The sequence below is a fragment of the Aspergillus pseudotamarii genome (assembly GCF_009193445.1).
Source record: "Aspergillus pseudotamarii strain CBS 117625 unplaced genomic scaffold BDV38scaffold_1, whole genome shotgun sequence".
NCBI classification, from domain to species: Eukaryota; Fungi; Ascomycota; class Eurotiomycetes; order Eurotiales; family Aspergillaceae; genus Aspergillus; species Aspergillus pseudotamarii.
The window spans coordinates 350,523-375,409 of NW_022475015.1; the positions used below are offsets into that span (position 1 = coordinate 350,523).

The window sequence follows — 24,887 nt, forward strand, 5'->3', positions numbered from 1 at the left end:
AACATGTACGCCCCCCGGTCACGCGGCGAAAGGCTTGACCATGCTGGGAACGCCGCTTGAGCTGCTGCAACGGCGTCGTTTGTATCCTCTACCGAGGCTTCAGATACTATATGACGAATGCTTGTAAGGCCCCACTCTAGGTCTTAAAATTCTCGGCAGAAGCCGTGACAACTCACCTAACGCAACTGTTTCTAGGGTAGTGGGTGATTTCAACGGGAACGTTCCTGCATCCGAAGCAGGGCGAAACTGGAGTAGAAAGCTCATCAACCATGAAGCCATGCATACGTGGGTCCGAAACTAAGTCAACCAACCTCGCCATTGATGTAAAGACGTGTTTCAATTTCGGTCGGAGTTTCAGAAGCCATGGCTTGCAAGAGTTAAACCAACAAGGAGGAAAGGCAATCGATAGAACTGGAAGACTTGAACCTTCTGCACCAACGATTGTGAATGATCTTCCGGCTCAATAGAATATCTTATATTCGACAGAAAGACCGGCCTCTCTAACAAGTGGGGGGAAACAAAAAATATCCCGAGGAGGTTAGCTAACTCTAACTCTAAATCCGACACTAAAATCCGTTATCTCCCCGGTCCAAGTGGATTCGGTATGTATATCCAAATTTAATTTGGTGGAAACGGCTTGGCTAACGGGTGACAAAACATTTCGCTGCGACAATATCATATATCTAACCCTAGAAGTCCTGGGTTTTCTGTCCCTATGAACAGGGGTCATATCATGGGCTTAAAACTCCAAACAAATATCTTTCGGTCAACGCCAAGGATGCTTTCTTAATGCTCCACTGAGACACCCCACTATAGTATATTAAGTTTCACGTCTAACCTGAAGGGCCACAGATGCAGCAGATGGAACAGTTCCGTTAGTTATACAGCCCTAGGACCACCCTTAGTAGATATGTATCTGTGACTCTGTTCAATGGGTGCTCACTAACCGTGTTGAGAGCATGCGCTGTGGTCTTACTCGATCATATATGGCGGCCTTGGGCAGTCATTGTACGGCCAAGACAGATATATCTCAAAGGAGCCACGCTAGGTGATCTGCTGACACTTCCTCTCAACCGCTAAAACCGCTCCCCTCTGTGTCACTGTTTCAAATCGACTGTAGCTTGGTATTACATTGTGGTCGAACCTATCACGAATGCCTTACATTGTGTGTGACACCCCTTAGGTTATTTAAACCTGGGTTGTTTTTTACGCACTGCAGTTCACTGGCCCAACTCTTAATAGCCCTCATGCTTGATAGGTACTTGTGATTCCGTGGGCTGCGGACAACCGAGTGTACGGGGGTTTGGTGCTTGTGAGCGATGTGATCGCCACCTCTGCGTAATTCATCGCCGTCCGCCGTCTCATTCGTGCAGAAACATGGCACAGTCCATGCATTTACTGTCTACTTGTATGGGACCTAACAACCATTAGTCCCTCACAGATGGTGAGTTTGAAACCAATGTACATGCTGAAGTGAAAGAAATTCGGACCAAAAGTAACGGAAATGCTGTTTTCGAGCGTGGCCCAGGAGTAAACGGTGGCCGAAAATGCGAGATTGAGTACCCACCAGCGTGGGGATGCGGATCCCTCATGACTATCATGCTCGTATTCGCTTTCCTGGGGATGGTTCAGTTTGGCTCCTTCGAGTATCTCGAATTAGTAGCAGCATCTCGCAATCCCTTGCTGACTACCTCATTTATAGTAAATACGCCACCTCAAATTCCTCGAAACGACCAACGTGCCGGCTCCTCGAGTGTTTGGTTATGGCCTTGCTAACGACAAGAACAACATTGTGGGTGTCAGCTATATCCTTATAGAACACATGGCGGGCAAACCGTAGAATATGCAGGGACCGCATGGGAAGCGATTTGCAGATGATACAGAGAAGAAAAGGGTGTGGGATGGTTTGGCAGAAATTCTGATTGAGATCCAGCGTCATCCGTTTCAGAGGCAGGATCTCTTCTCCCAGGTCCTTCGCCTTCCAAGCCGTATAGTCTCTGCTAATGCCAGTGAACGATTCCTCGTTCAGAGTCCTTCAGGGCACTTTGATAAAGTGAGCGATTATTACACTTCATTCATGGAGCAAAACATGGCTCTCATTGCTGTTGGTCAACTTTTCACATCTTTTCCGGTGAATGCCTACCTGGTATTTTCATTCCTGAAATCCCAAATCCCGGCTCTTCCGGCAAACCTGGGCCCTGATTCATCGGCCGCCACGGAGCAATTCTATATCAAGTACATGGATGATAAGGGAGACCAGCTGATGGTGGATGACGAGCCCAATATCATTGGAATCATAGATTGGCAAATGCCTCGTGTAGTCCTTGCCAGTGAGGCATTTGGACCGTCTCCCGTGACGGCAGAAATGGGTGTTACCTACAATGGAAAGTCGTCCTTGACTATCCATGATCACGCCTTAGCTCGCTTTTTGAAAGTGAAGGGAGCAGCTGACTTAGCTGAGATCATGAGCAAAGATGAGAGGCTGCGAATATTCTTCTTCTGTCTTGATGTTGATCTTCCCTGGAATGAATCACTGCTCTTAATCCGTGGCATCTGGACCTGCATGTGGAGTCGATAGGGACCCGGACTGGAATGCTTGGAAGGTGGATATGGTGAAGCAATGTAGTCATGATGGACGCCTGAAACGTATCGTTGATAGATTCGGCGAAGGTCCATGACTGAATTCAGGGAAATCATGAACTAAGCCGCTATTCTGGGGGGCCAGTACCAAGCTGCGTGGTCGTAGCAGATGCGGCCGTGGCAGGAGACAGATGGATTGATATATATAGAGGTCACGTGTTACAAGGGCTGCCATTTTTGGCCGCGTACAGCGGCTATTTCTACCGCCATTTAATAAATCGAATTGTCGGGCATACTCCGAATCATACGGAGTGTAGGGTCGAATCATGCAGCTCTCTCAATTGCGAACAAGCCCTAATTAAGAACTATCTGGAAAGGACCGTTTGGTGGGCTGCCCAAAAAAACAAGTAGATCAATACACCGCTGTCCTGGTCCATCTTGAAATCATGTAAGATGGATGGGCACAGTTGTGTGTTAATGTGGTATAGCTACGGTTGTACTAAAATGTTTAGTCGAATACGAATCAACTATTATCTGATCGCGTAAAAAGGCACTAGACCCAAGAGGGCAGCCATCTGCAAAATTACCCCCGCAAAATTTCTCCGTTTCCAACTCACATGCACCTTTTCTGTTTTTCTTTTCCGTGCTGTGTTGGCAACCCGTGATCTGGCCACCCCTATATTCAACACCACACACACAGACTATGGACGTTGTACAGTTCACTGCCACTGCCACACCCACACCCTGACTGATTCCCTCATAATCATGTCAACTGGCAGCTCGTCCAGCCCGTCGAATTGGGTGACGGGCAGTTACACGGGCAACAGCGATGGTCTTCGCATCACGATCACCACCTTCGTGGTGATCGCCTGGTATAATTCCATTGAGCTAATGGTTCTCATCTTCTCCATCTTCAAACAGTACAAAGGGATCTACTTTTGGAGTTTGCTGATTTCGACTGCGGGGATCCTCCCCTACTCGATCGGGTTTTTTATGAAATTCTTTGATCTGACGTCAGCAATCTGGGTCTCCCTGACTCTTGTCACGGTTGGGTGGTGGACCATGGTGACCGGGCAGTCCTTCGTACTCTACTCCAGGCTACATCTCGTCGTTCAAAATACCAGGGTGCTAAAATTCGTCTGCGGGATGATCATTGCCAATGTGTTTCTCCTGCATATACCGACCACCGTATTGACATATGCCGCCAATTACGAGCAGTCGTACAAGTATCTGCATGCGTATAACATCATGGAGAGAGTCCAGGTCGCGGGATTCTGCGCCCAAGAACTGATCATCTCGGGTATTTACATCTGGGAAACTACGCGCATGTTGAAATTGAACCCCAATCGAGACAACCGTAACATCATCTTACAGTTATTCATGATGAACCTGGTTTGCATTCTGATGGACATCGCTCTGATCGCAGTAGAATGTGCGAACTACTACATCTACCAGACCACGCTGAAAGCTACCGTGTACAGTATTAAGCTCAAGATTGAATACGGCGTCTTGAACAAATTGATCTACATTGCGAAGCAATCCGCAGGAAGGCAGCCGGAGGACCCTTATATTGAACTAAGCCGACTGAGCCCCATTGCCAACTCCGATGCTACGCGCACAACTACGCAATCTAAGCCGCATCGTTCCAGCATAGAAGGCTTCAGCTTCCGTCTACGTGCGCTTGTAGCGTCACCGCATTGCCGCCAGGACCGGTGAAGATATCGTCAACCGGCTCAGTCCAGCTACCTACGACCCCCTTTTCATCGACCGCTGTCAGACGTCTTCCACCTCCGTACTCTACGCATTGTTGCGACAATTTCTACTCGCATATCCCCACGGCCCATACCTTGGGGATGTGCATCGGACTCACCCTCGGAGGCGGCTTTGTACGGCATTGACTTGGCGCAGGTTTTTTTTTTTAGATCAACTTGTCACTGCATGATCTACCTCTACTGCTCCTCGTGCTTTTCCTGTGCGTTATGCACCCTCGCCGAGCATCAGGATGACCGTCTGGCAGCAGATCAAGCGAGTGGAATTGGCTGATAATGCCATTCTGGTACCTCTGATTCTCGGGCTCGCCGGACTAGTGCTATTTTACCTTCGTCATGCCTCAAGATTTCGTTCAGGACTATCTTCCCCGCTCCGGCTCTTCTCAAGCGCCACGCTCCTCTGTACTCTCTGGATCTTCTTCATCCAGAATATGCTGCTCTACTGGGTGCGATAACTCCTCCCGTACAATTCCAAGCCATCCCAATTCTCAGCGCGACCCAATCCGGGTCCCGTTTCCTCACGATTACCGCAGCCATTGCTCGCTTCGCCATAATAAGCGGTATCCTGATTGCCTTGAATGGCAAATACCGCCCCTTCATTTCCTCGGCTACATCTACGTCACTGCCGACATGGGCCTGTTCTCCCTCAACGATTATCCACCCGTGCGGGACTAAGGCGGACCCCAAGTTCTTTTCGGCCTCGGCTCAGGCGTGGTCGTTTCTAGTACGCTGACCCCTAACCAGGCCCCCCTCCCAGAGATATCGCAACCGCTACGGCCACATGAGCGTTTATGGACAGCTTGGACTGGATTTTGGCAGTTGCTATCCGGACGTTAATGTTCAATGCGCGGGTCTAGCTTCTGTTGGCACATGTGAGTAATGAACATCTACGGCTGCAGATGAGTAACGGGGATGCGTATGGTTTGGGAAGTGAGGTGATGCGGTCGTTACGGGAAACCTGAATTTGTAGATGGAGGTGCTGAGCGTGTATGAGGATATCTTGCGCTGGGTGTGGTGAATGGCTTACCGTTTGAGGCCCTGTGTTTGGTATTGCCGTTTCCCATTTAGCAGCTAGCGCCAAGTGAGGAGCTGCATACTGAATTTGGGTTACAGGAGCAGGACCAGGCACAAGAGCAAGAAGAGACAGGGATAGAAAAAGAAGAAGAGGAAGAAGGAGCACGAGAAGTGGTCATGAGTCGTTAGAAGGTACCGGGTGTCGGAGAAGTTCATTGCTTCCTCAAAAGTGATACGAGATCAGTTGGTGGAGACACTGCTAGCTATATTGCCATGCAGTGTGAATATTGGAAGATAGCGTTCACGGGGCAATATACTGAAGTGTTTTGAGGTGACAACCAAGGAGCGTAACTTACTCGTCTACAATACTTATGAGCCAGTGTTCCAATGCTATATGAGTATGAAAACCTGCGTCGATGAAACTGAGAATGTCCAGTAAATGCTTTCTATTACTCTTGTCCATATTTCCACATCTTGTATGCTATTCACTTTCTCCTTCGCACGCCGGTATCTTACCCATTGTTTCTATCTTAGTAATTTGAAACGTACGATCTTCTTTAACCCATACGATTTACGCATCAATTCCGAAGAACGCATAAACATCAAGATGAGGTCTTGTTTCTAAAGTCGATCCTATTCAAGATGCTACAGAACGTAGTCGGTAAACGAGCCGATCAAGCCGTCCGATTCCTCTGTGTTATATCGGTTGGAGCAAATAGAATCAGACATAGGAAGCCAGGACGCTTATAGAAAGCAGAAAATATACAAAGTAACGCATACAGGCAGATGGCGCCCCACCTGCTAACTCGGCCTCTACGCGCCTTGTCAAAATATTTTTAACGGACTGGATTCTATGGGTGAGTCGAGCGCTCAGGCCCTCTAGCATAGATGGAGAACTTATAACTTTCCAGCCTTGCTTCGGGCAATATCTGGTGTCCTCTTCTCTGAGTGGCTCATGACGGAAAGTAATGCGCGTATCGCTGCATCTCTTCGGGTCCTTCAAGGTTCCTCTTCGAGCCAGTGACTACAGTCCTCGCTTTCAACTGGAGACATTCCCGGTCGCTATGTAAAGTACGAGACTCTAGCTGTGATGTAATTGTTAGTACTGGTGCATTAGTATACCAGGTGCTTCGTCATGAGTTTGCCACGTCAAGACGGCATAACCAAACCCGAAGCCATGTCGCATTAGTATGTCGTGAGCCAGTGCTCTTTAAAGACGGTAATTCTCTGCATTGATTGTTTGAATCTTACTTTAATCTTTCTGCCTGTTATATCTGCTGCTTCTACAAATCCGAAGATGGTTCATGATAACGAGAATCAAGGTGGGTTTGTCGACATGAACTTGAATGAGAAAGATTCCAGCTACAACGGCTCCAATATCGAGTCTGGTTTGCCCACAAATAAGCTCGGCCTTGGCTTTACGGAACGACCCAGCCTCCTGGTGATCTCTTCTCTTTAGCGACCAACCACATCTCCAAATAAGTATCACTTAATCCTGCGATGGAATTAGAGTTTCTACCACGGCTGCATCGCCGACATCTGTCCAACGGTACCAGCAATAAGAGAAGATAAACCAAAAACATATGACATAGCAATTGCTGCAAGCGGAAAGCCATGATAAACTCTTTGAGTTGTGTCAGTGTTCGCCAGAATCTTTGTCAGCTTCATAGACAGGTTGGAGCAGGGTTGGAGGAAATCACACCACGCCTATATACATATTCGACACGAACTAACGTGATGTTTCACGTCTATTGCCTATGGTAACATGAGTAAATGATCCTTGGACTCTCAGCAACTGTGGAGAATGTAATAAGACGGAAGAATAGTATTTCAATCAATGGAGTGAACCATTGCTCCCTAACAGGGTCCTAACTGGGTTAAGCTGCTGCACATATGCTTCGTAGTGCCTTTTACGCAACGTCAAGATAGTACCAATAATTCTAGATGCTTAGAATTGGTCAGCCCACTATGATATGTACGTCTCATGTTTGGTGTTCAACCAATAAAACTGGTATCTGCAGTCGGCGTATCCATGCTGCAGCGAAGTTATGTTCTGCATTGTGGCTAATTCTTATAAATTTAAATGGGAAACGAAGATAGACTTACATTGCCACAACCCGATGTAGAATGCCACTGCAGAGGGGTAGACCTACTCTATTATGTCCTAGCGCCAATCGACTTGTACATCATTAGGAATATATACCGTTGACATAGCTAAAGTCTCTCCTTAGTTATGATCTTATGCTTTTTGGGAGATGGGCGGTAATACGAGTATTAGAGTAATTCACAGTCCCAGGAAAGCTGTTCTTAAAATGTCAACCTGATTCGCTTGCAAAGATCACACGCGCTAAAAGCCACATTATGGCTCTTAACTGCCATGATGTGCATCAGGTTCAGGTGGTATGACTATTATCCATAGATGTAATGATGACATCGACACTGTTGACACGGTTGCTAATGCACAAGGCCAGTTTCCAGGACCCCAGGTTATTTAGTTCCTTCCCTCAGCCGGCCGCATTGACTCAGATCGAATCTAGCCTGGCTTAGATAGTAAGCCTCCGGACTTTACATGATCAGGGTACATATCTACTTTATTTACTCAACAGAACCTGCTATATCAATATGGAAACTGCAGCTGGTGTACCCCTTGCTGTTGGCATACAGGCTTTAAAGACCCTGAATCAATGGCTGAAGAACAGGGAGATTGCAGAAGCATGGTACGGCTCAGATGTTGACGATTTTACAAAACCAATCACACTAGCCAAAGTCCGTCGTGCTCTTTCATTAGACGAAATGCGTGTGGATATGGCATTCACGATTCAGGGGGAGCAGTGGACAGAGCTCATTCGCAAGTGCCTAGAGAAGTGTTATTCTTGGCACAATGCCCGCTATAACGGAGAATGTTGCTGGTTACCCCTGTACAGGGCAATGAAGCAAGATCGTACCAGCAACAACAAGAAAAATAATGATGGAGAGACTGTGCTTAAGCCTGCAGAGAAATACCCTTCTTTTATCGGAACTATTTCATCACTCCCTGCTGCACATTTGGAGGCTTGGGGACTAGTGGTGATGGGATATGCTGCTGGTGGCACGCTCCGATTTTCAGAGGCTAGCGGGGCCTTTTATGCAACATTTGACACTTACTACTTTGTCCTTCTTATAAAGAGAGAGAACATGGCTTCACCAACGGTTGCACACCTTACACCGATAAACAAAAACAACGGAGAATTCCAACCATACACAGAAAATGAATGGAAGAAGCTGTTCCTTACAGGTCGCTCTCGTGAGGAGAGTGATGATCTCTTCCGATGGTGTAATGATCCATGCTGTCTAAAGGAACCCCCTGAGGAGCTCATTAATGGTGAACTAGATCAAAAAATCAAACAGACAATTATTGACGACCCCCATGCGCAAGTCATGAAGGACAAACTGCGTGGCAGTATCCATGATTGTTATGACGCTTGGGAAAATCTGGAAAGGAACCATTGCACATGCGAATTTATTAAGACGCGAGCCGATCAAATCAAGACCAATTTGCTAAAATCAAAACTACTATCAGCAGACGAGACAAGGTCGTCATATTGCCAGGAGATGACAGCAAATGATCTCACCAGATATAGTGAGAAGCAACTGAAAATTGTCAGAGATGAAGTGGATAATATACCCCCTCTAAAGGATGTGTTACCTCTTCACAAAGTGATCGTTTCATTTATGAAGCTCCTTTCTCTCTCAAAAAGGGTACCCAAACAGCTGAGTACACGTAACACTGGAGAGTCACTACTATTAGCAGGACTTTGATGAAAGCATTTGGGGTATTTGTTGTTTACAATTTGAAATGGTGCCTTCACTCTCTGAGGTAGACACAGAGCTTTATTCTATTCCAGACTGCTAAAGCCGATGTCGCCTTGCTTATCGTGACTTTTCATTACCTACCGTACTTGATCACCTGACGCACGAATATCTGTACGGCAACCAGCATTAAAAGTGAAACTTTAAAGCAACATGAAAATAAATTATACTTAAGTTCTCTGCTGGAGCAGAGATATGATGCTAATAAAACTATATAAAGCATTTTGCTATCCCGGAAGTGTTGTGGGAGGTGTATTTAGTCTTCCACGACGATTTGTAGATAGTATACAGCGCTCCGCATCAATCTGAGGCTCTGGTATAGTAATATTTTGCTTCTTTTGAGATGGAGCTGATGTAGATCACTTCTTCTTGCGATTTTGGACGACATTGATGTCATTTTGAAACTGGCTGTCAGCCTTCTTAGCTAGGTACTCTTCCTCCTTGTGGCGCTTCTTTTACTCTGCTTCAAGGAGGCGTAATTCTTCATTAGCTGCCCTGATTTGTTTTCTTTCCTCAACTAAGCGTTGTTTCTCTTGCTGCAGGCGAAGCTTTTATTGCTCTTTAGAGTCAGATCCCACATTGGAGGAATCGCCGTACCCTACATCGGTCGACTGGTGTGAAAAAAAACCGGCCACTCTTGCAATCCAAAGTTATACTTAAACGCCGTATTGGATAACAGGAAAAGACTTCCAATGGTTTAGTCAAGCAGACCGTTGGCTGTTCAACAAGCTCTTCAGCTGTCTCGCTCTATTCGGTGCATTTCGTACAATGACCGGACATGGAAAACAAGAACGCCGTCCATGCGACAGCGACTATTCCTCTCCATAGAGTCCCTCTGTACGTTATCCAGTCAGCGGTCACCCGTGTCTCACCGCAGTGGTACCTATACAACACCTCGCAACAGAACATATCCACCACAATATCCGATGGATATAAAGCGCAAAGGATCTACAACAGAGTCTTTACTCCCTTCTCTGGGCCACTGAGTGTTATACCCACGCAGATTCCACCAACTATGTGAGTGACAGGAGGCATGTTTACCAGGATGGTATCCAGTAGTGATTGCTGTGTCTAATTATCCTCCGGATTAGCCCACGGACACAGACTGTCATGGCCTCTACTACCAGAAGGACAAAATTCGTTTACTCTTACATTGATGGAGAATAGAGCAAGAGTAACTCTATTACGATCCACTCAGACGCTATCCAGATCACTCTGCCATCCGAGGTATGTTCTCCATATGACCATGCCGCAGCCTCTGTGCGCGCGGATGGGACACTCACCATGGAGCGAAAGGGCACTGCAATCCCGTTTGGAGATTTTGCAAGTAAGTTTGAGGTTGAAGAGATTGGAGAAAAACCTGTCTGTACCGGCTCCATCTTCGACCAATGTCGGTTTCGATTTCGCAACACATGCGAGCGAGGTGCGTAAATCACCTTGTCATATGATCCAAACACTTTAAAATACTGAACAGCTGAGCGGAGAGATCTGTGGAATACGTCGATTGTTTACGCGTTACAATAAGGATCACTTCATCTCAATTAAATTATAGTGCTAAGCTTATCCTGCCCGTAGGAAAGCTTGGTAGCATCCCTAGGAAATTCCTTCGATAGTAGGAACGAAGATTCTTCAAGAGACCCCAAGAAAGAACCCCAAAGAGTACAGCTAAAGAAAGCCCGGAAGCTTTTGCTAGATCTTCATTCACTGCGTTCGTATCAACTTCGCCAGACTGACTATTTCGACAACCTTGAAAGAATTGTGAGGGACGCTATAGAGGAACACAAGACAATGAGAGACATACTGGAAATTGATAATTTTCACTTTCTCCAAACCGACAAGGACTTGGGTACCCTTCTTTCAAGGATGCAATCCATAAACTCCAAATTGGTATCAGCTGGAGTGATAATTCTAAACAACTCATCACTTGTATGTAGACTACCCATAACAAGGCTTGTTTGAAGCTAACATGACCCTAGCTCTCAATACTGATCGATCTGAGAAACAAGTATTCTATCAAGGATAGCACACGGTATTTGGCCAATTTCGGCGCAAAACCGAGGGATGAAGAGTATGGAGTAGATTATGGCGGAAGCCACTCGGATGGATAGTCGAGCTATGAAACGATTGCTCAATTGACCATACTTTATTTACAAGGTAGTTATGTTGCTGTGAGTTCTTCTCCTTCTCCGTTTGAACGCATAATGACCATCTGACATGTTTTGGGCTATACTTGCACAGACGCTATTCAGTATGGGATTCTTCAATTTCAGCTCTGACGATAACAATAAGATCCTCACGCTTTCAAATTCCTGATGGCTCTACCTGTCATAACAATTACTCCCACCGCAAGCACAGCCTTCCTTTATTTGGTCATGCAGCAGCATTTACAGAAACGAAATGAGTAAGCGAAGACTACAATGCTGGCAATAAGATCGGGTCAACGAATGAAAGACATAGAAAATATGTTCTCAGTTCCTCATCGCTAGAATGGCTTTCTACCATTTAGTGTAGTAAAGTGGTGGAAGTCCAGGGTGCGGCGTGAGCAAGCATCCAGCCTTCTGGGGTGATTCGCAATTTCCTTTTTTGAGCAACAGACCGCAAGTAATCTATGCATATATTGGAGGCGTATATAGATGTCAGGATCCCCTGTGGGTGTGGTGGGTACTTTGGTTTCAATTCGGGCCACTTCCGCCACGGTACAGCCTTGCATTAGGGCTTACCACGTTGCATCCAATATCTTCCCGCGGTTTGGTCTTCCCCGCAGCGAGAGATGAGGTGATTGACCACTATTAGGTCTGTTATTAATGGTACAGGCTAGCCAGGGTCCTACTAGTTTAGGCTTAAATGCTTCTCTTTGTGTGGCTGTCTTGGCATCGAGCTTCGTGGCACATATCTTCTAACAATTCCCCTTCAAACAGGATTTATTGATTACCAAGATTAGAAAATTATCAGAGACTTATTCTATTTAACGCCTTGCACCGCACAATAGGCTCAACAGCTATGACTCTGCTTCAGGTGGTCGAGACAAGCCTTATCCTTCTGTCGCTATGGACTGCCGTTGGAGCGATCCGCCGTCTCTTCTTCCATCCTTTATCCCACATACCAGGTCCCCGACTGGCCGCACTCACCTGGTGGTATGAGTTCTATTACGACGCCGTCCAGCCCGGGCAGTACGTTTTCAAGATCCAGGAACTTCACAAGCAATACGGTATGGTCTCCTCTTTCGATCTGGTGTTCAAACCACAGTTGGTACTGATTGGACGCAATCTTAGGGCCCATCATCCGCGTAACCCCGGATGAGATCCACATCAACGATGTCGGTTACCTCGACACGACCTACGCCCCGTCCATGACCCGCCTCGACAAGTATGATTACCAACTGCGCACCTTACGTGTTCCCGGTGGTGTCGGGACTACCGCCGATTATTACCTTCACAAAATCCGTCGGGATGCGCTCACTCCCTTCTTCAGTAAGCGCAATGTCCTCTCGCTCGAAGGCGTGATCACCGAAAAGGTGAACCAGTTGTGCGATTTGGTCGCCAGACATGCGGCGACGGAAATGCCCATCAATCTATCGGACGCGTTCTATGGATTTTCCAATGAGTATGTATGTCTATCAACTAAATAGAGTAGCCATAAGTACTAATGACGGAGGATAGTGTGGTCAACAACTTTTTATTTGCCCACGAAACCGACGTGCTCGCGGATGAACAGGAGGCGGCCAGACTCCGCCACAACAGTCACGAGCTGCTCAAGGGAATCAACATGAACAAGCACTTCCCATGGATCCCCGATATTCTCGAAGCACTACCTCCATCTCTAACCAGGCCCGTGATGCCTCCGGGGTTAATGGACATGCTCGAGCTCTTTGATGTAAGTCCTCCACCTTCTATCACAGTCACTTTACACGATTAATTACAACGTCGATACCAGAGAGTCCGCACAGAATTGACCACAATCATGACGGCAAAAGCATCCAGCTCCCCGAGCGAGAAAAAACCTACTAATCCAGGAGCCAAAGAATCCGTCTACGAATCCGTCCTTGACAACCCAAACCTCCCCGCATCCGAAAGATCCCTCCTACGCCTCGAACAAGAAGGCGCATTACTGACCCTCGCAGGAACAGAGTCCCCCGCCCAAACCCTAAACATTATCTTCTACCATCTCCTCGCCAAACAATCTCTGCTCGCCAAACTTCGCAAAGAACTAAACACCCTGCCGAGCCCCTCAACCTGGACACAACTCGAGCAGCTCCCGTACCTCTCCGCCATCATCGAAGAAGGTAACCGACTCTCCTTCGGCGTGACCGCTCGCGCAGCCCGTATCCAGCACCAGCCCATCACCTATACCCCATCCACGTATGTGACCACCCCAGGCCCCACGCCCAGATCTTATATCCTCCCTCCTGGCACCCCAGTTACTATTACGACGTTGAGCGCACATACGGCCGAATCGGTCTTCCCAGACCCGTATGTGTTCAATCCCGAGCGCTGGTTGGGCGACGAAGGTCGCGAGCGGAGGAAGTTTCAGTTGGCATTCTCAAGGGGCGGAAGAAAGTGTTTGGGGCTTGAGCTTGCAAAGGCCGAGCTCTATCTTGTGACTGCTGCGCTGGTGCGGATGTTTGATTTGGAGTTGTGGGAGACGGATGAGAGAGATATTTCTTTTGAGCATGATTATCATGTTGCGATGCCGAGGGATGGGTCAAGAGGGGTGAGGGTTGTGGCTAAGGTACGTTGAGGGTATTGGATGTGTTAACAAGGTATACAGAATTGCGTTGTTGTTGGCTTGGGAAATCTATATCACTGTTCGAAATGCTGCGTGGATGTATGGATAAATAGATAGATTGCCATAAATAACTCTGTTTCTTTAAGAATGTGTCCAATCATTAAGGTCACAAGAGAAAGGGTATACCAAATGCGGTCTCACGAATACCTAAACTTAGCACCAATGATTAGTTTCAAGCCGCATCACAACACAAAATGATGGTTGGCAGTAGGGCTCGGAGTGTAATATAGAAGGCTATTCAAGAATCAAGCCAAGGCTAAGTAGATATGACGCAAAGAGACGGCATAGTGAGTGTATGGAGGGGGACACATAGTCCACGAGGGCTACCCTTATCACGCGACCGTTTCACTGCCTAATCACTTCCCAAAAATTGGTCGATTCATCTGCCCTCGGCAAGTTCAATAAGGGCACTGCCAATGAGGGGTGTATCAGAGAGGCGGTCAAAGGTAGTGGATCGTTTCAACGCATATATCCTTTGTTCTCAAACGGGAGACCGTTGCCCTAGTGGTCTTCTCGCCAGTGGCGCCATCAGGTGATAGGCAAATGAGACCACAAGAGACTTCGACGAACAATACCTCATATTTAAATCTAGCTGTATATGGCGGTTAAGTCCTACCTAGAATTAGACTGTGTGACGGTACTAGGGCTGGATGATCCAGACCCCTGAATACCGTCTCCTCTATGGGTACAACGAGATTGGGGTGTGTAACGACGTCGTGTCCGAGCGCAGAAGCTCTGGCATAGTACTTGAGATAATTAAAGACAGCCTTCGAACACAGTGCGAGTAACTTAGGGAAAACTCAACCTAGTCACACTTTCGATGAAGTCCGATTGATAACTTCGCAAAGGTCCCTCATACTAAACGAAGAAATGTGTGTGGATTATCAAGCCATGACAATACATAGCCAGGGCTGCAGAAACTCGGAATGTAACAAGGCAGAGTTGATTCCCGGCCCTGAGTGCCCTGCGAAACCAGCCACAGGACCCAGGAATGCCTGCCCCAAATATGAAGTGCGGCACAGTGGGTCTAACAGAGTCAAAGGAAAATGTCCTAAGCACAGGTGCGTACGACATATCTCACCATTCTGGTTCGAACTGCTCTAAAGCCATTCCTATTGCCAGGGAACCTATTAATCTGCCGAGCTTTGTATAAGCCATAGTCAGATGCTAGCTGCCTTCGCGCATCACTGGGATGCTTTCTCATGAATGAGAGTTGAATTCTTCAAACCAACCGTGTCAGTGCAAGATCTGCACCAGGAGAAGATATGCGAGATTAGAGGAAGGAATGGAATCTCTTTCTGAATATCTGAAGTGGCTTTATACTCGCTCATCCAGCATTTCAGTTTCACGGTCCTCCATGAAACATATCTTATCTGGTCTAGTGAAGGAAACGTTTTGTTCGAATATAATCGTTGAATCTTTTCATCTTCCCATCCTTCGTAGGGCCTGTGACCCATCAATATCTCCTAGATAGTTGACCCGAGGGCAAAAATGTCCCTCTGTGCAGTGTTTGGAGCGGCTTCATCCCTAGGTGAGAAATGTGTCGCGTTTTCCATGCTGATAGGATCCGAGCCCTGCAATGATGATCCACCAAAGTCAGACAGCCTACCGTTGCCTCGTTTATCAACGAGAATCTGTCGAGCGGAGAGATCGGAGTGAATAACACCTTTCTTATAGATGAAGATGACCGCCTCAATCGCCTGCCGAGCCATCCTATGTCTGAAGCGATCACTCGGACAATGGTTCATCAGATATGACTCGAGTTCGCCATTAGCCTCGTACTGTAGATCAGTGTAGCCCTCCCTGCACTGTAGGCATCGCGCGATACGTTTGTGTTTTCCCAAGTGACGATAGACTTGACCTTCGATCTCGACCGCGCGAGCGTTGTAGGTGTCTGACTTATCTAGTGGAATCGTTCGGACAACATTGTAGTTGAGTCTGTGAACCGCAGTGAATTGCCTGATGCTTATGATATTTTGCTGACTCGGCTGCTCGATGCTGCGATCGGCTCAGTTCTTGCAACATATTACCCACATCTTTGAGCAAATATTTCCAATGCTAGGACCGCAGATACTAGCAGAATGGAGTAGTTAGACACCTTCCTCCACATAGTATGAAGTTGGCGTATGCTATAATGGCCTTCTAAAATCGGGCAAACACGAAACTATGCTATTGCCCTTGGGTAATCCCGTGTACCATATTTTATATGTTTAATTTTAGAGGCTTTATCTCCAAGCCGTCAAGCTCGCCCGCATGGACACGCTTTGCGTAACGAGGTACGGAGTACAGTCACCCTTTACGTGCCGTGGCGAATGGGGACATTGCCTCAGTGGAGGCCAGCGCAGCTGGAGATCTAGAATGAATCTAGAATGAGTTTTGACCATCAATCCCATAGACCATGATCGGACGATGTAAATTTAGTATGATCGTTCTGCCGTTACATCGAGTTTGTATCATATACTATTTCGGTAACCATGCGAGGATGTGGATATCGTGCAAAGCCTAGGACCAAACCCTCAGTACGACTGGACTACCCACACTCTGCATGCCATGTGAACTTAGTCCATAAGAAGGAATCCATATGGTTAACTGGATGTAAATTATGTCATTCCTTTTTTAAAACATGGTCTTGCATTATTCCTATTAGCGCATTTTACACTATAGCGCTAGGAAATTCCCTCCAGAGGAAATGTGAAGGCAAAAGGTACCGGCATGGAGTGACCCACTGGCCATGTTTTTCTTTCTCGTAAAAGGGCTAGATTCAGGCCGAGGCCGATGTATAAAAGCGGCTCAAAATATGCTTACAATTTCTCTTGAAGACGAGCTAATCCCACGTTTTTACTATAATAGATAGGATAAATCATGAAATCAAGAACGGCCAGGTCTCCGCAAAATTGTATTTTCCACATTAACCTTTTCGTGGAATTGCTTACTAGGGTAAACCAGGGCTATGGCATGATGGAGAATCTAGAAACCACATTGGCCCGTCAGATCGTGCCAATAGAAGGAGAGCATCTGACCGAGACTACAAATTGTACAACACTTATGTCTAACAAGGTTATCCCGTGTGGGAACTATTCGCTGTTACGCTGGGGTTGCCAGCCACCTGTCAAGTAATACTGTTAGCTACTCGTGTGACTTGATATTCGAGGCCCGATCAGTCTGCAGATCATGAAAGAAGAATGGGAGCTTATTTCTAGGGTAATTCGGGCATTCTACGAGAGAACATCGAGCCAACATCATCGTCATAGGGCCAACGGTTGAATAGAAATGCTGAGACCCTCCAGCGCGACTAGAAAAATTGAATAAATTCTAAGAAAAAAAAAAAGGCAAGGAGAAAATCCACCCGAAAACCAAGTCGGAAAAAAGAATTCCGGTCCATCGTTCCATAAATCACCAAGTTGTACCTTGTCAGAGAAAGAAAAACCTGTTTCTTTTTTTTTTTTACTTTTTGCCCTTCTTCTAGCTCGGGTGATATTGCTCCAAGGCCAAGTGCCAACGGTGTTATCCGAGGATCCCCACCGGCTTCATTCCAATCATGCGTGTCATGCGCGGGACCTCGCGTAGTCTAGACCCTCATTAGCTCCTTTATGTGGCGGGCCCTCAACAAATCAGCGCCGTCTAAGTCAGACCCTTGCTCGCGCTGATTCCAAGGAATTGATCGGGATGGCTGTTTACCTTGCACTTCCAACGTGGTTAGTGCAGAATATTCTGGGCTCTTCCTAACCGCGGACAGTCAATGGATCAAATAAACATGCATCTCACTCCTGACGAGCCCGGTGTTTCTCCTTTCTCCAGATTCTCGATCCCCATAGCAGGACATTAGAAACTACCAAAACCAAATCCCCTCCATGGACTGACCATTGCTGGCATTGCCGTGCCCGGATGCGCATCCCCATTGCCGTGCAGCTAGGGCTGCTGGTCCTCCTGACGGCCCTGGTGGGTATTGTCATCCTCGCCGTTGCGACAGTAAGTTAAGTTTGGACGACGCAAACGGGCAAGGGAGATCGACAAACTGACAAGACGCGCTAGTGGACCACCACTTATAGTTTTGTAGTCGATGTCGAGTAGGTGGTCAGTTTCGCACGTGTGCTCACGGTCACTAACCTCCCATCAGATCGCACGGGCTTGAACTCGTCGCGACCATCAAAGCGAGTCAGATTGCCTCGAGCCTGGAGCTCCTCGAAGTGACCTGCAAAACTATCTCCACACGGCTCCTGGTACAATCGGCTCTGCGACGCTATTATGCCGGTAATACATCGGAGGCGAACTGGGCTACTTCCATCACCGACGTGCAATCGGCACTCGGCAGCCGGGGATACCTAAGCACATACCAGGCCGTTCTCTACTCGAAGAACGGACAAGGCGGTCGCGACCGATTATTGAAGGTCACTAGCGATGCAATACCGGAGATCACACTTCCCTACACTTACTCGAATGGCAGTTCTGTCAAGCTGGGGGATGAAGGGCTTGGATATCCCTCCATTCTCTATCCGAATTTGACATACACACAAAACTCCGAAAAGGGCAATGCTACCACGGTGAATGCCTTTTCCGATTACACCCTAGGATTAAACTCTGCGCTGCTGCTGGGTCCCATAGCAATCAACAACTCCTTTTCTCTGGTGTCCCTGACACTGCCCATTGTCAATAATACATCAGATACGGATATCCTAGGTTTCATGACGTAGGTGGCCTTCTGTCGGGCGGTGGGCAATTAAATACAAGGTATCCATACTAACAAGCTGTAGGGTTGTCGCCAGCGCGGCGAACGTGCAAAGCGTGGTCAGCTCTCGCGACGGGCTGGGCAACACCGGTCAAGTCCTCCTCCTCGGCCCCTCTAGACCTGAGAACCGCTTCTCCACGGAGCCTGCAACAGCCACTTCGTCCCCCGATCAGCTAGCTCTCGCCGATGCGCAGGTCCATTACATCTTCGAGCCCACGCCCCTGCCGTCCCAAGACAGCCGTCACCGTGGCGTCTCCGCCGGTACCTCCTTCGAGCTTTCCAAGTACCCCATGGCACTGAAGCTAATGGTCGAATCCGAGGAGAACGAAAATAAATCCGTTAGCAAGCTTTCTACCAAAAACGAGCAAGGATACAATGTCGCAGTGGGCGCGGTTCGGCCCAGAACATCCCTGGTTGAATGGATTCTTCTGGTGGAGGAAACGCACTCCGAAGCCTTCACGCCGGTGGTCCGTCTGCGGAAGATCATTCTTGCCTGTGTATTCGGGACAGCAGGGTTCATTATCTTAGTTGTGCCTCTGGTAGCACACTGGGCTGTTGCTCCTATTCGCAGGATGCGCGAGGCTGCTCGGAAATCGATCGAACCAGAGGTGCCGCCAACACCATCCGCAGGCTACATTGAGCATGTAGGTGATGGACACAGAGACACGGTACAGACTATTGAGGAACATATGGATGAAAAAGGCGCCCCTGCCTCTTGGGTCAAACGCCTCCGACGGCCGCTGGAGCGATTCAACAGCTCTCACAGCTTTGGCGATCGACTGGATCCCCGGTCCTCTTTCCGGATTCCTTCAAGGGTGAAGGAACGGAGATCCTGCGTGACGGATGAACTCACGGAGCTAACTAGCACTTTCAACGAGATGTCGGATGAGCTCACTATCCAGTACAATCGATTAGAAGAACGCGTGGTAGAACGGACTAAGGAACTCCAGAAGGCCAAGCTAGCAGCAGAAGCGGCCAACGAGAGCAAGACCTTGTTCATCGCCAACATTTCGCACGAGCTCAAGACACCACTCAATGGCATTTTGGGCATGTGCGCTGTATGCATGGGGGAGGAAGATCTGCATCGGATTAAGAAGTCGCTCCAGGTGGTCTACAAATCAGGCGATCTTCTTCTCCATCTCTTGAATGACTTGTTGACTTTCAGCAGGAACCAGATTGAGCAAGCTATTCATCTCGAGGAGAAGGAGTTTAGACTCTCTGACATCCGTTCTCAGCTCTCGATCATATTCCAAAACCAGGTACATGAGAAGCATGTTAATTTCAGTGTGAACTACGTCGGCATTGGAAATAGTCAGCCTCGGGGTACCATGTGCCAGGAACGAGGAGTTGAACGGGCACATCCGGCTGTTGGTCCACCGCAGACAGGCCGACTGAGGGACATGGTGCTCTGGGGCGACCAACACCGGATCCTGCAGGTATTGATCAATTTGGTTGGCAACAGTCTCAAGTTCACCCCTGAGAATGGCAAGGTTGAGGTCCGCATCCGGTGTGTGGAGGAAGTCCCGAGCCCCGAGAGCTCCGTGACGCTGGTACAAGACTCTAAACGGACCTCACGAGTACGTTCCCGGACTCCTTCACGGTCAAGCGCAACGCGGGTGGACGGTGCCGATCTTCTCGACAGCCAGGTGGATACACGGAATCCTTCCCCGTCTGATTTGCGGACACTCATATTTCAGTTTGAGGTCGAGGACAATGGACCAGGCATCCCGGTCAACATGCAGAGACGTGTCTTTGATCCCTTCGTGCAGGGAGACCTGGGATTGAACAGAAAATACGGAGGAACTGGCCTTGGTTTGAGTATCTGTGCTCAACTATCTCGACTTATGGGAGGCATCATCCTGTTGGATAGTGAAGAAGGAAACGGGGCGCTGTTTACCTTGAAGATACCATTGAAATTTGTCAAGGAGGCAGCAGCTAGTACGCGAAGTTCCAGCGTTGCCGGGTCAAGGACACCAAGTGTCGTGTCGCTTTCACTGGAAGAGTTTTCCAACATCGCTCAAACCCCGTCAAACCACAGCTCTGTGGGTAATAAAGAAACACTCACCACTGGCTTCGAAAAGCCCGACGTCCAACCACGGCTAGTTGGTTTAAGCCAACCATTCTTCGCTCCTACTGTTCCATCGGCTCCTCCTTCGTCCCCATTGAAGGGTCCAGAATCTAATAAAGACTCCTCTGATACTGGTTCGAAGAAGATCCGCGTGTTAATGGCCGAGGACAATAAGATCAATCAGGAAGTAGCCCTTCGGTACGTCTAATATGTCAATAATTGTAACTTTTCAACTGCTAACCCTGTCAGGATGCTTGCCCTTGAGGAAGTGTACGATGTGACGGTAGTCAAGGATGGGCAAGAGGCATACGACACTGTCAAGGCTAACATGGAAGAGGGCAAAGTATTCGACCTCATCTTCATGGATATCCAGGTAAGGCTTTCTTCCCCATTACATCTCGTACAATAACTCACACACGCAGATGCCAATCCTCGATGGACTTCAGAGCACTCGACTCATCCGCGAGATGGGATACTCTGCGCCTATTGTTGCCCTGAGTGCCTTTTCAGAGGATAGCAATATCAAAGACTGCATGGACTCCGGAATGGACATGTTCATTAGGTGAGTGTATCCCCTGCAATATCCTGTGCAGCTGCTGACATACGTAGTAAACCTATTCGACGGCCTATCTTGAAGCAGGTACTTAACAAGTTTGCGACTATTCCTGAAGAGTCCGACGGCAGTTCTTCGTAATGTTGGTATCTTGGTTCTAGTACTTCGTTACTAGCGTTCATGTGTAATTTATACATGTTTATAATGAATCTTTCTGTACATAAATATAAGGGGAAAAAATAAAATAAAAAAATAAGAGAAGAAACAAGTGGCTAAGGAAACAGAGAGCTGTTGTTGTGAAATGGCCACTGTAGTTGCCTACGCAGTTAGGGTTATCTTCAATGACATTACTGTACTCCGCAGCAAGGCTCAAATGATGATTGAGAACTCAATTGCTATCCATACAATATGTTGAACAATTTATTTATGCGGGATAAATTCAACCGATCAGAGATAGCATACATAATAGGTCAAAAAGCAGTACTAACTAGGAACTCCAGTCGTATTCGGGTTTGCCCGAGGCTATGCGAAATGTCGATCGCAATTATGGAGCAAAAGATAACATGGCCCCACTCAGGAGGAGCTGGTCTGTGGCATGGCTTTGAGTAATCCTTATTGCTTTCGTAGCTGCCAGGGATAACGTAACCACATATTGGAGATACTCATAAAAATGGAAGACCCAGCCTCATTAGACGAAGAGTTCTTGATAGAAGAATGGCGATATTGGAAGGAGCGAGGAGGGGGACGACGATCGCTTCGGGTGGCAGAGGACATAATGCACAAGGGGTATTGAGAGCAGCTTCAGCAGGGAGCTTTTACCACTGTAATAACACGTTTAGAAAAGCACTTGAAACTGAAGCAAAGTATAGACTTTTCTCCTGCGCTCTACCTCGGCTCCATTTAGGCGGCCTAATTCGAAGACGGAGCCGATTGATTATGATCATCCAGTTCCGTCTTAGTCTTGGATAGCGTATCATGGAAATATCGAGTTCATGACAACTTCACCACTCAATGTTTCGGAATATCCCAGTTCGGATAACGACGTGCTGAGAGTGAATACGTTCGAGAATTGTCATATTCGCCCAAGGAACAAAAGCCACAGTATCTACTCAGGCCAGAAACGACTCGGCTTTGTATTCTTGGACACAACAAGGGTTGCATTTCTGCATTGTGCGATGATTGGGACCTGTGTCAACAGGAAAATTAATGGCATGTGTTATATCTTGGTTGTAGGACAATCTGAAACTGTGGGATGCTATCGGAGGCTGGGCGCTGGGGAGGTACAAGCACGCTATGTGCAATTAGTAGATACGACCCCCAGTAGGTGTTGTAACGTCCATTTCTTAGAGTATATCAGTTCAATGGCAATCATTGTACATGAAAGGCATCATACTGAGAGTAGTGATCAGCATTATAACCAAATATGTGTAAAGAGAGATTAGAATGACCTTAGCCATCAGCACCTTCTAGCAGACCTTCAAGACTACAAAACTCGATGGTAGCACGTAGACACTCGATATAGTTCTGTTTTCAATTGGATACAATATCTATTAACATGGGCTACATTTCCATTACTGAGACCTTCTGATGGAGAGAATACTTGATTTTGGCAATAACGTTAAAGAACAGCAATACCCATCAAACATTCGTGGCTTGAGGACGAAAGATATTTCATTCCAGTCTAGCCTGAGGCCAACATTCACTCCCGAGGGTAACTGAAATGCTTGGCGAGTACAGAATGGTGAAAGTAAGGGCAAACGGAGAGTCATGTTGACCGCCTCCCCTTTTTGGAAGTCGCCAAACTGCATCCCGGTGAAACAATCCTCCGATTATCAGATAACAACAGCGACACCAAACCAGCTTTTATCCAAGCTCCCATACACCAAAAACATCACCATCACCATCACAAAATGCCTTCCTCCTCACTAGCCGATTATCTCGCAAAAAACTATCTAACTGCCGACCCCGCCACAGAGCGACCCAAAAAGAAGCGCAAGAAGACGAAGGAAGTCGATACCGCCGCACAAGGCCTGATCATTGCCGATGACGACCCTCCCGATCTCAAGAGCTCCTCGATGAACTTCATGAACGATGACGAGGATGGTCCATCAGTTGTGACGTCTACCCGGAGTGCCGAGTTCCGTCGCACGAAGAAGTCGAACTGGAAGACTCTAGGCGGTGCTGGGAACGAGCAGGACGCGGCGGATGCGATTATCGCGTCGGCTGCTGCTGAGAATGCGGCGCGTAGGAATGAAGGAGAGGACGATGATGCGCCTGCCGTTGTCGAGGGGGAGGATGACGATGGAGCAATGAGGATGGAGTCTGGTGCGAGGGCGGGTCTACAGACTGCGGCACAGACGGCTGCGATGGTTGCTGCGCAGGAACGACGGAAGAAGGTCGAGGCTGCCTTGTACAAGGATAGTCCAGCAGGCGAACAGGCACAGGAGACGATTTATCGTGATGCGTCTGGACGAATTATTAACGTGGCCATGAAGCGAGCGGAGGCGCGTAAGGCGGAGCAGGAAAAGCTTGAGAAGGAGGAACAGGCGAAGGAGGCGCTGATGGGCGATGTCCAGCGGCAAGAGCGAGAGAAACGTCGAGAGCAGCTTCAGGAAGCGCGGGCGATGCCGGTCGCCCGGACGGTTGATGATGAAGATATGAATGACGAGTTGCGCGCCCGACAGCGGTGGAATGATCCAGCTGCGCAATTCTTGACAAAACAGGGTCCCGGGAAGAGCGCAACCGGGAAGCCTTTATACAAGGGTGCTTTTCAACCGAATCGATATGGAATCAGACCCGGGCACCGGTGGGATGGTGTAGACCGCAGTAATGGATTCGAGAAGGAGTGGTTTGCAGCTAGGAATCGGAAAGGAAGGCTGGAGGCTTTGGATTACCAGTGGCAGATGGATGAGTGATATTGCATACATACGAATAGGGTTTCATTATTGGGACTTTGTCCGGTGCTGGACACTGGAGAGACGTGTGACATTATAATACTGATATATTACTGACATAACATGATTCCAACCATGATGACTTCGTACCTGGTACGTTTCAACTATAGATATTTTGTCACTTTATACCCCGTTAATAAAAGTACCTCTAAATCTAGGTACTATATCTACGAGCGCGTGGTCTATATTAATGGTCAAATATTGTATTTTTCTAATTACCTACTCTAGAAATTATGAGATGAGTTCTGCCATGGAAATCGCTTGGTCAACGTCTATCACCTGAGCCTTCGTGACCTAATCAGTCCACCACGATGTTGTAGTGGACCTCTTCACGGTTCACAGTATCGAATTCGTCGGACAGGAAGTATGCGCAACATGTATGCATGTCAGGATACAATATGGGAGAGTAGATCATTGCTCAGTAAAGATTGCCCGTGTGGTGGCTATCCTCAATCCAGAAAATCTTTCTGTATATGAAGGGATAAGTTATATGGCCTCCTTGAACTCGCGCAGCTGGATCCATTGACAATCGCATAAAGAACATGCGCTGCGACAAGATGGTCCCAAAGGTTGATTTCACAGGAACATG

The 24,887-nt window shown here is 47.7% G+C and overlaps 7 protein-coding genes across 7 annotated transcripts; all 7 read left to right on the forward strand.

Moving 5' to 3' along the window:
• Positions 1-1,577: 1,577 nt before the first annotated feature.
• BDV38DRAFT_289542 (uncharacterized protein) lies at positions 1,578-2,678 on the forward strand (the record flags this gene model as incomplete). The annotated part of the gene is made up of 4 exons (XM_032061265.1): positions 1,578-1,701; positions 1,755-1,798; positions 1,841-2,565; positions 2,627-2,678. The coding sequence occupies 4 exons, from the start codon at positions 1,578-1,580 to the stop codon at positions 2,676-2,678; spliced, it is 945 nt and encodes a 314-aa protein (XP_031919692.1).
• Positions 2,679-3,212: 534 nt separating this feature from the next.
• Positions 3,213-4,491, forward strand: BDV38DRAFT_1235 (uncharacterized protein). The gene has a single exon (XM_032051149.1). It carries the CDS (start codon positions 3,346-3,348, stop codon positions 4,294-4,296), a length of 951 nt encoding a protein of 316 aa, XP_031919693.1. The 5' UTR covers positions 3,213-3,345; the 3' UTR covers positions 4,297-4,491.
• Positions 4,492-4,582: 91 nt separating this feature from the next.
• BDV38DRAFT_276715 (uncharacterized protein) lies at positions 4,583-5,229 on the forward strand (the record flags this gene model as incomplete). Its single annotated transcript, XM_032058289.1, has 3 exons — positions 4,583-4,636; positions 4,696-5,036; positions 5,094-5,229. The coding sequence occupies 3 exons, from the start codon at positions 4,583-4,585 to the stop codon at positions 5,227-5,229; spliced, it is 531 nt and encodes a 176-aa protein (XP_031919694.1).
• Positions 5,230-7,985: 2,756 nt separating this feature from the next.
• BDV38DRAFT_276716 (uncharacterized protein) lies at positions 7,986-9,161 on the forward strand (the record flags this gene model as incomplete). Its single annotated transcript, XM_032058290.1, has 1 exon — positions 7,986-9,161. One exon carries the CDS (start codon positions 7,986-7,988, stop codon positions 9,159-9,161), a length of 1,176 nt encoding a protein of 391 aa, XP_031919695.1.
• A 3,051-nt stretch (positions 9,162-12,212) lies between these two features.
• BDV38DRAFT_276717 (cytochrome P450) lies at positions 12,213-13,949 on the forward strand (the record flags this gene model as incomplete). Its single annotated transcript, XM_032058291.1, has 4 exons — positions 12,213-12,420; positions 12,485-12,815; positions 12,872-13,085; positions 13,146-13,949. 4 exons carry the CDS (start codon positions 12,213-12,215, stop codon positions 13,947-13,949), a joined length of 1,557 nt encoding a protein of 518 aa, XP_031919696.1.
• Positions 13,950-17,446: 3,497 nt separating this feature from the next.
• On the forward strand, positions 17,447-21,730 carry tcsB (putative sensor histidine kinase/response regulator TcsB/Sln1). The gene is made up of 7 exons (XM_032052975.1): positions 17,447-17,966; positions 18,030-18,064; positions 18,115-18,684; positions 18,749-20,989; positions 21,041-21,164; positions 21,214-21,353; positions 21,401-21,730. Exons 1-7 carry the CDS (start codon positions 17,883-17,885, stop codon positions 21,483-21,485), a joined length of 3,279 nt encoding a protein of 1,092 aa, XP_031919697.1. The 5' UTR covers positions 17,447-17,882; the 3' UTR covers positions 21,486-21,730.
• A 1,506-nt stretch (positions 21,731-23,236) lies between these two features.
• cwc26 (putative cell cycle control protein (Cwf26)) lies at positions 23,237-24,368 on the forward strand. The gene has a single exon (XM_032052976.1). It carries the CDS (start codon positions 23,255-23,257, stop codon positions 24,257-24,259), a length of 1,005 nt encoding a protein of 334 aa, XP_031919698.1. The 5' UTR covers positions 23,237-23,254; the 3' UTR covers positions 24,260-24,368.
• Positions 24,369-24,887: the final 519 nt, after the last annotated feature.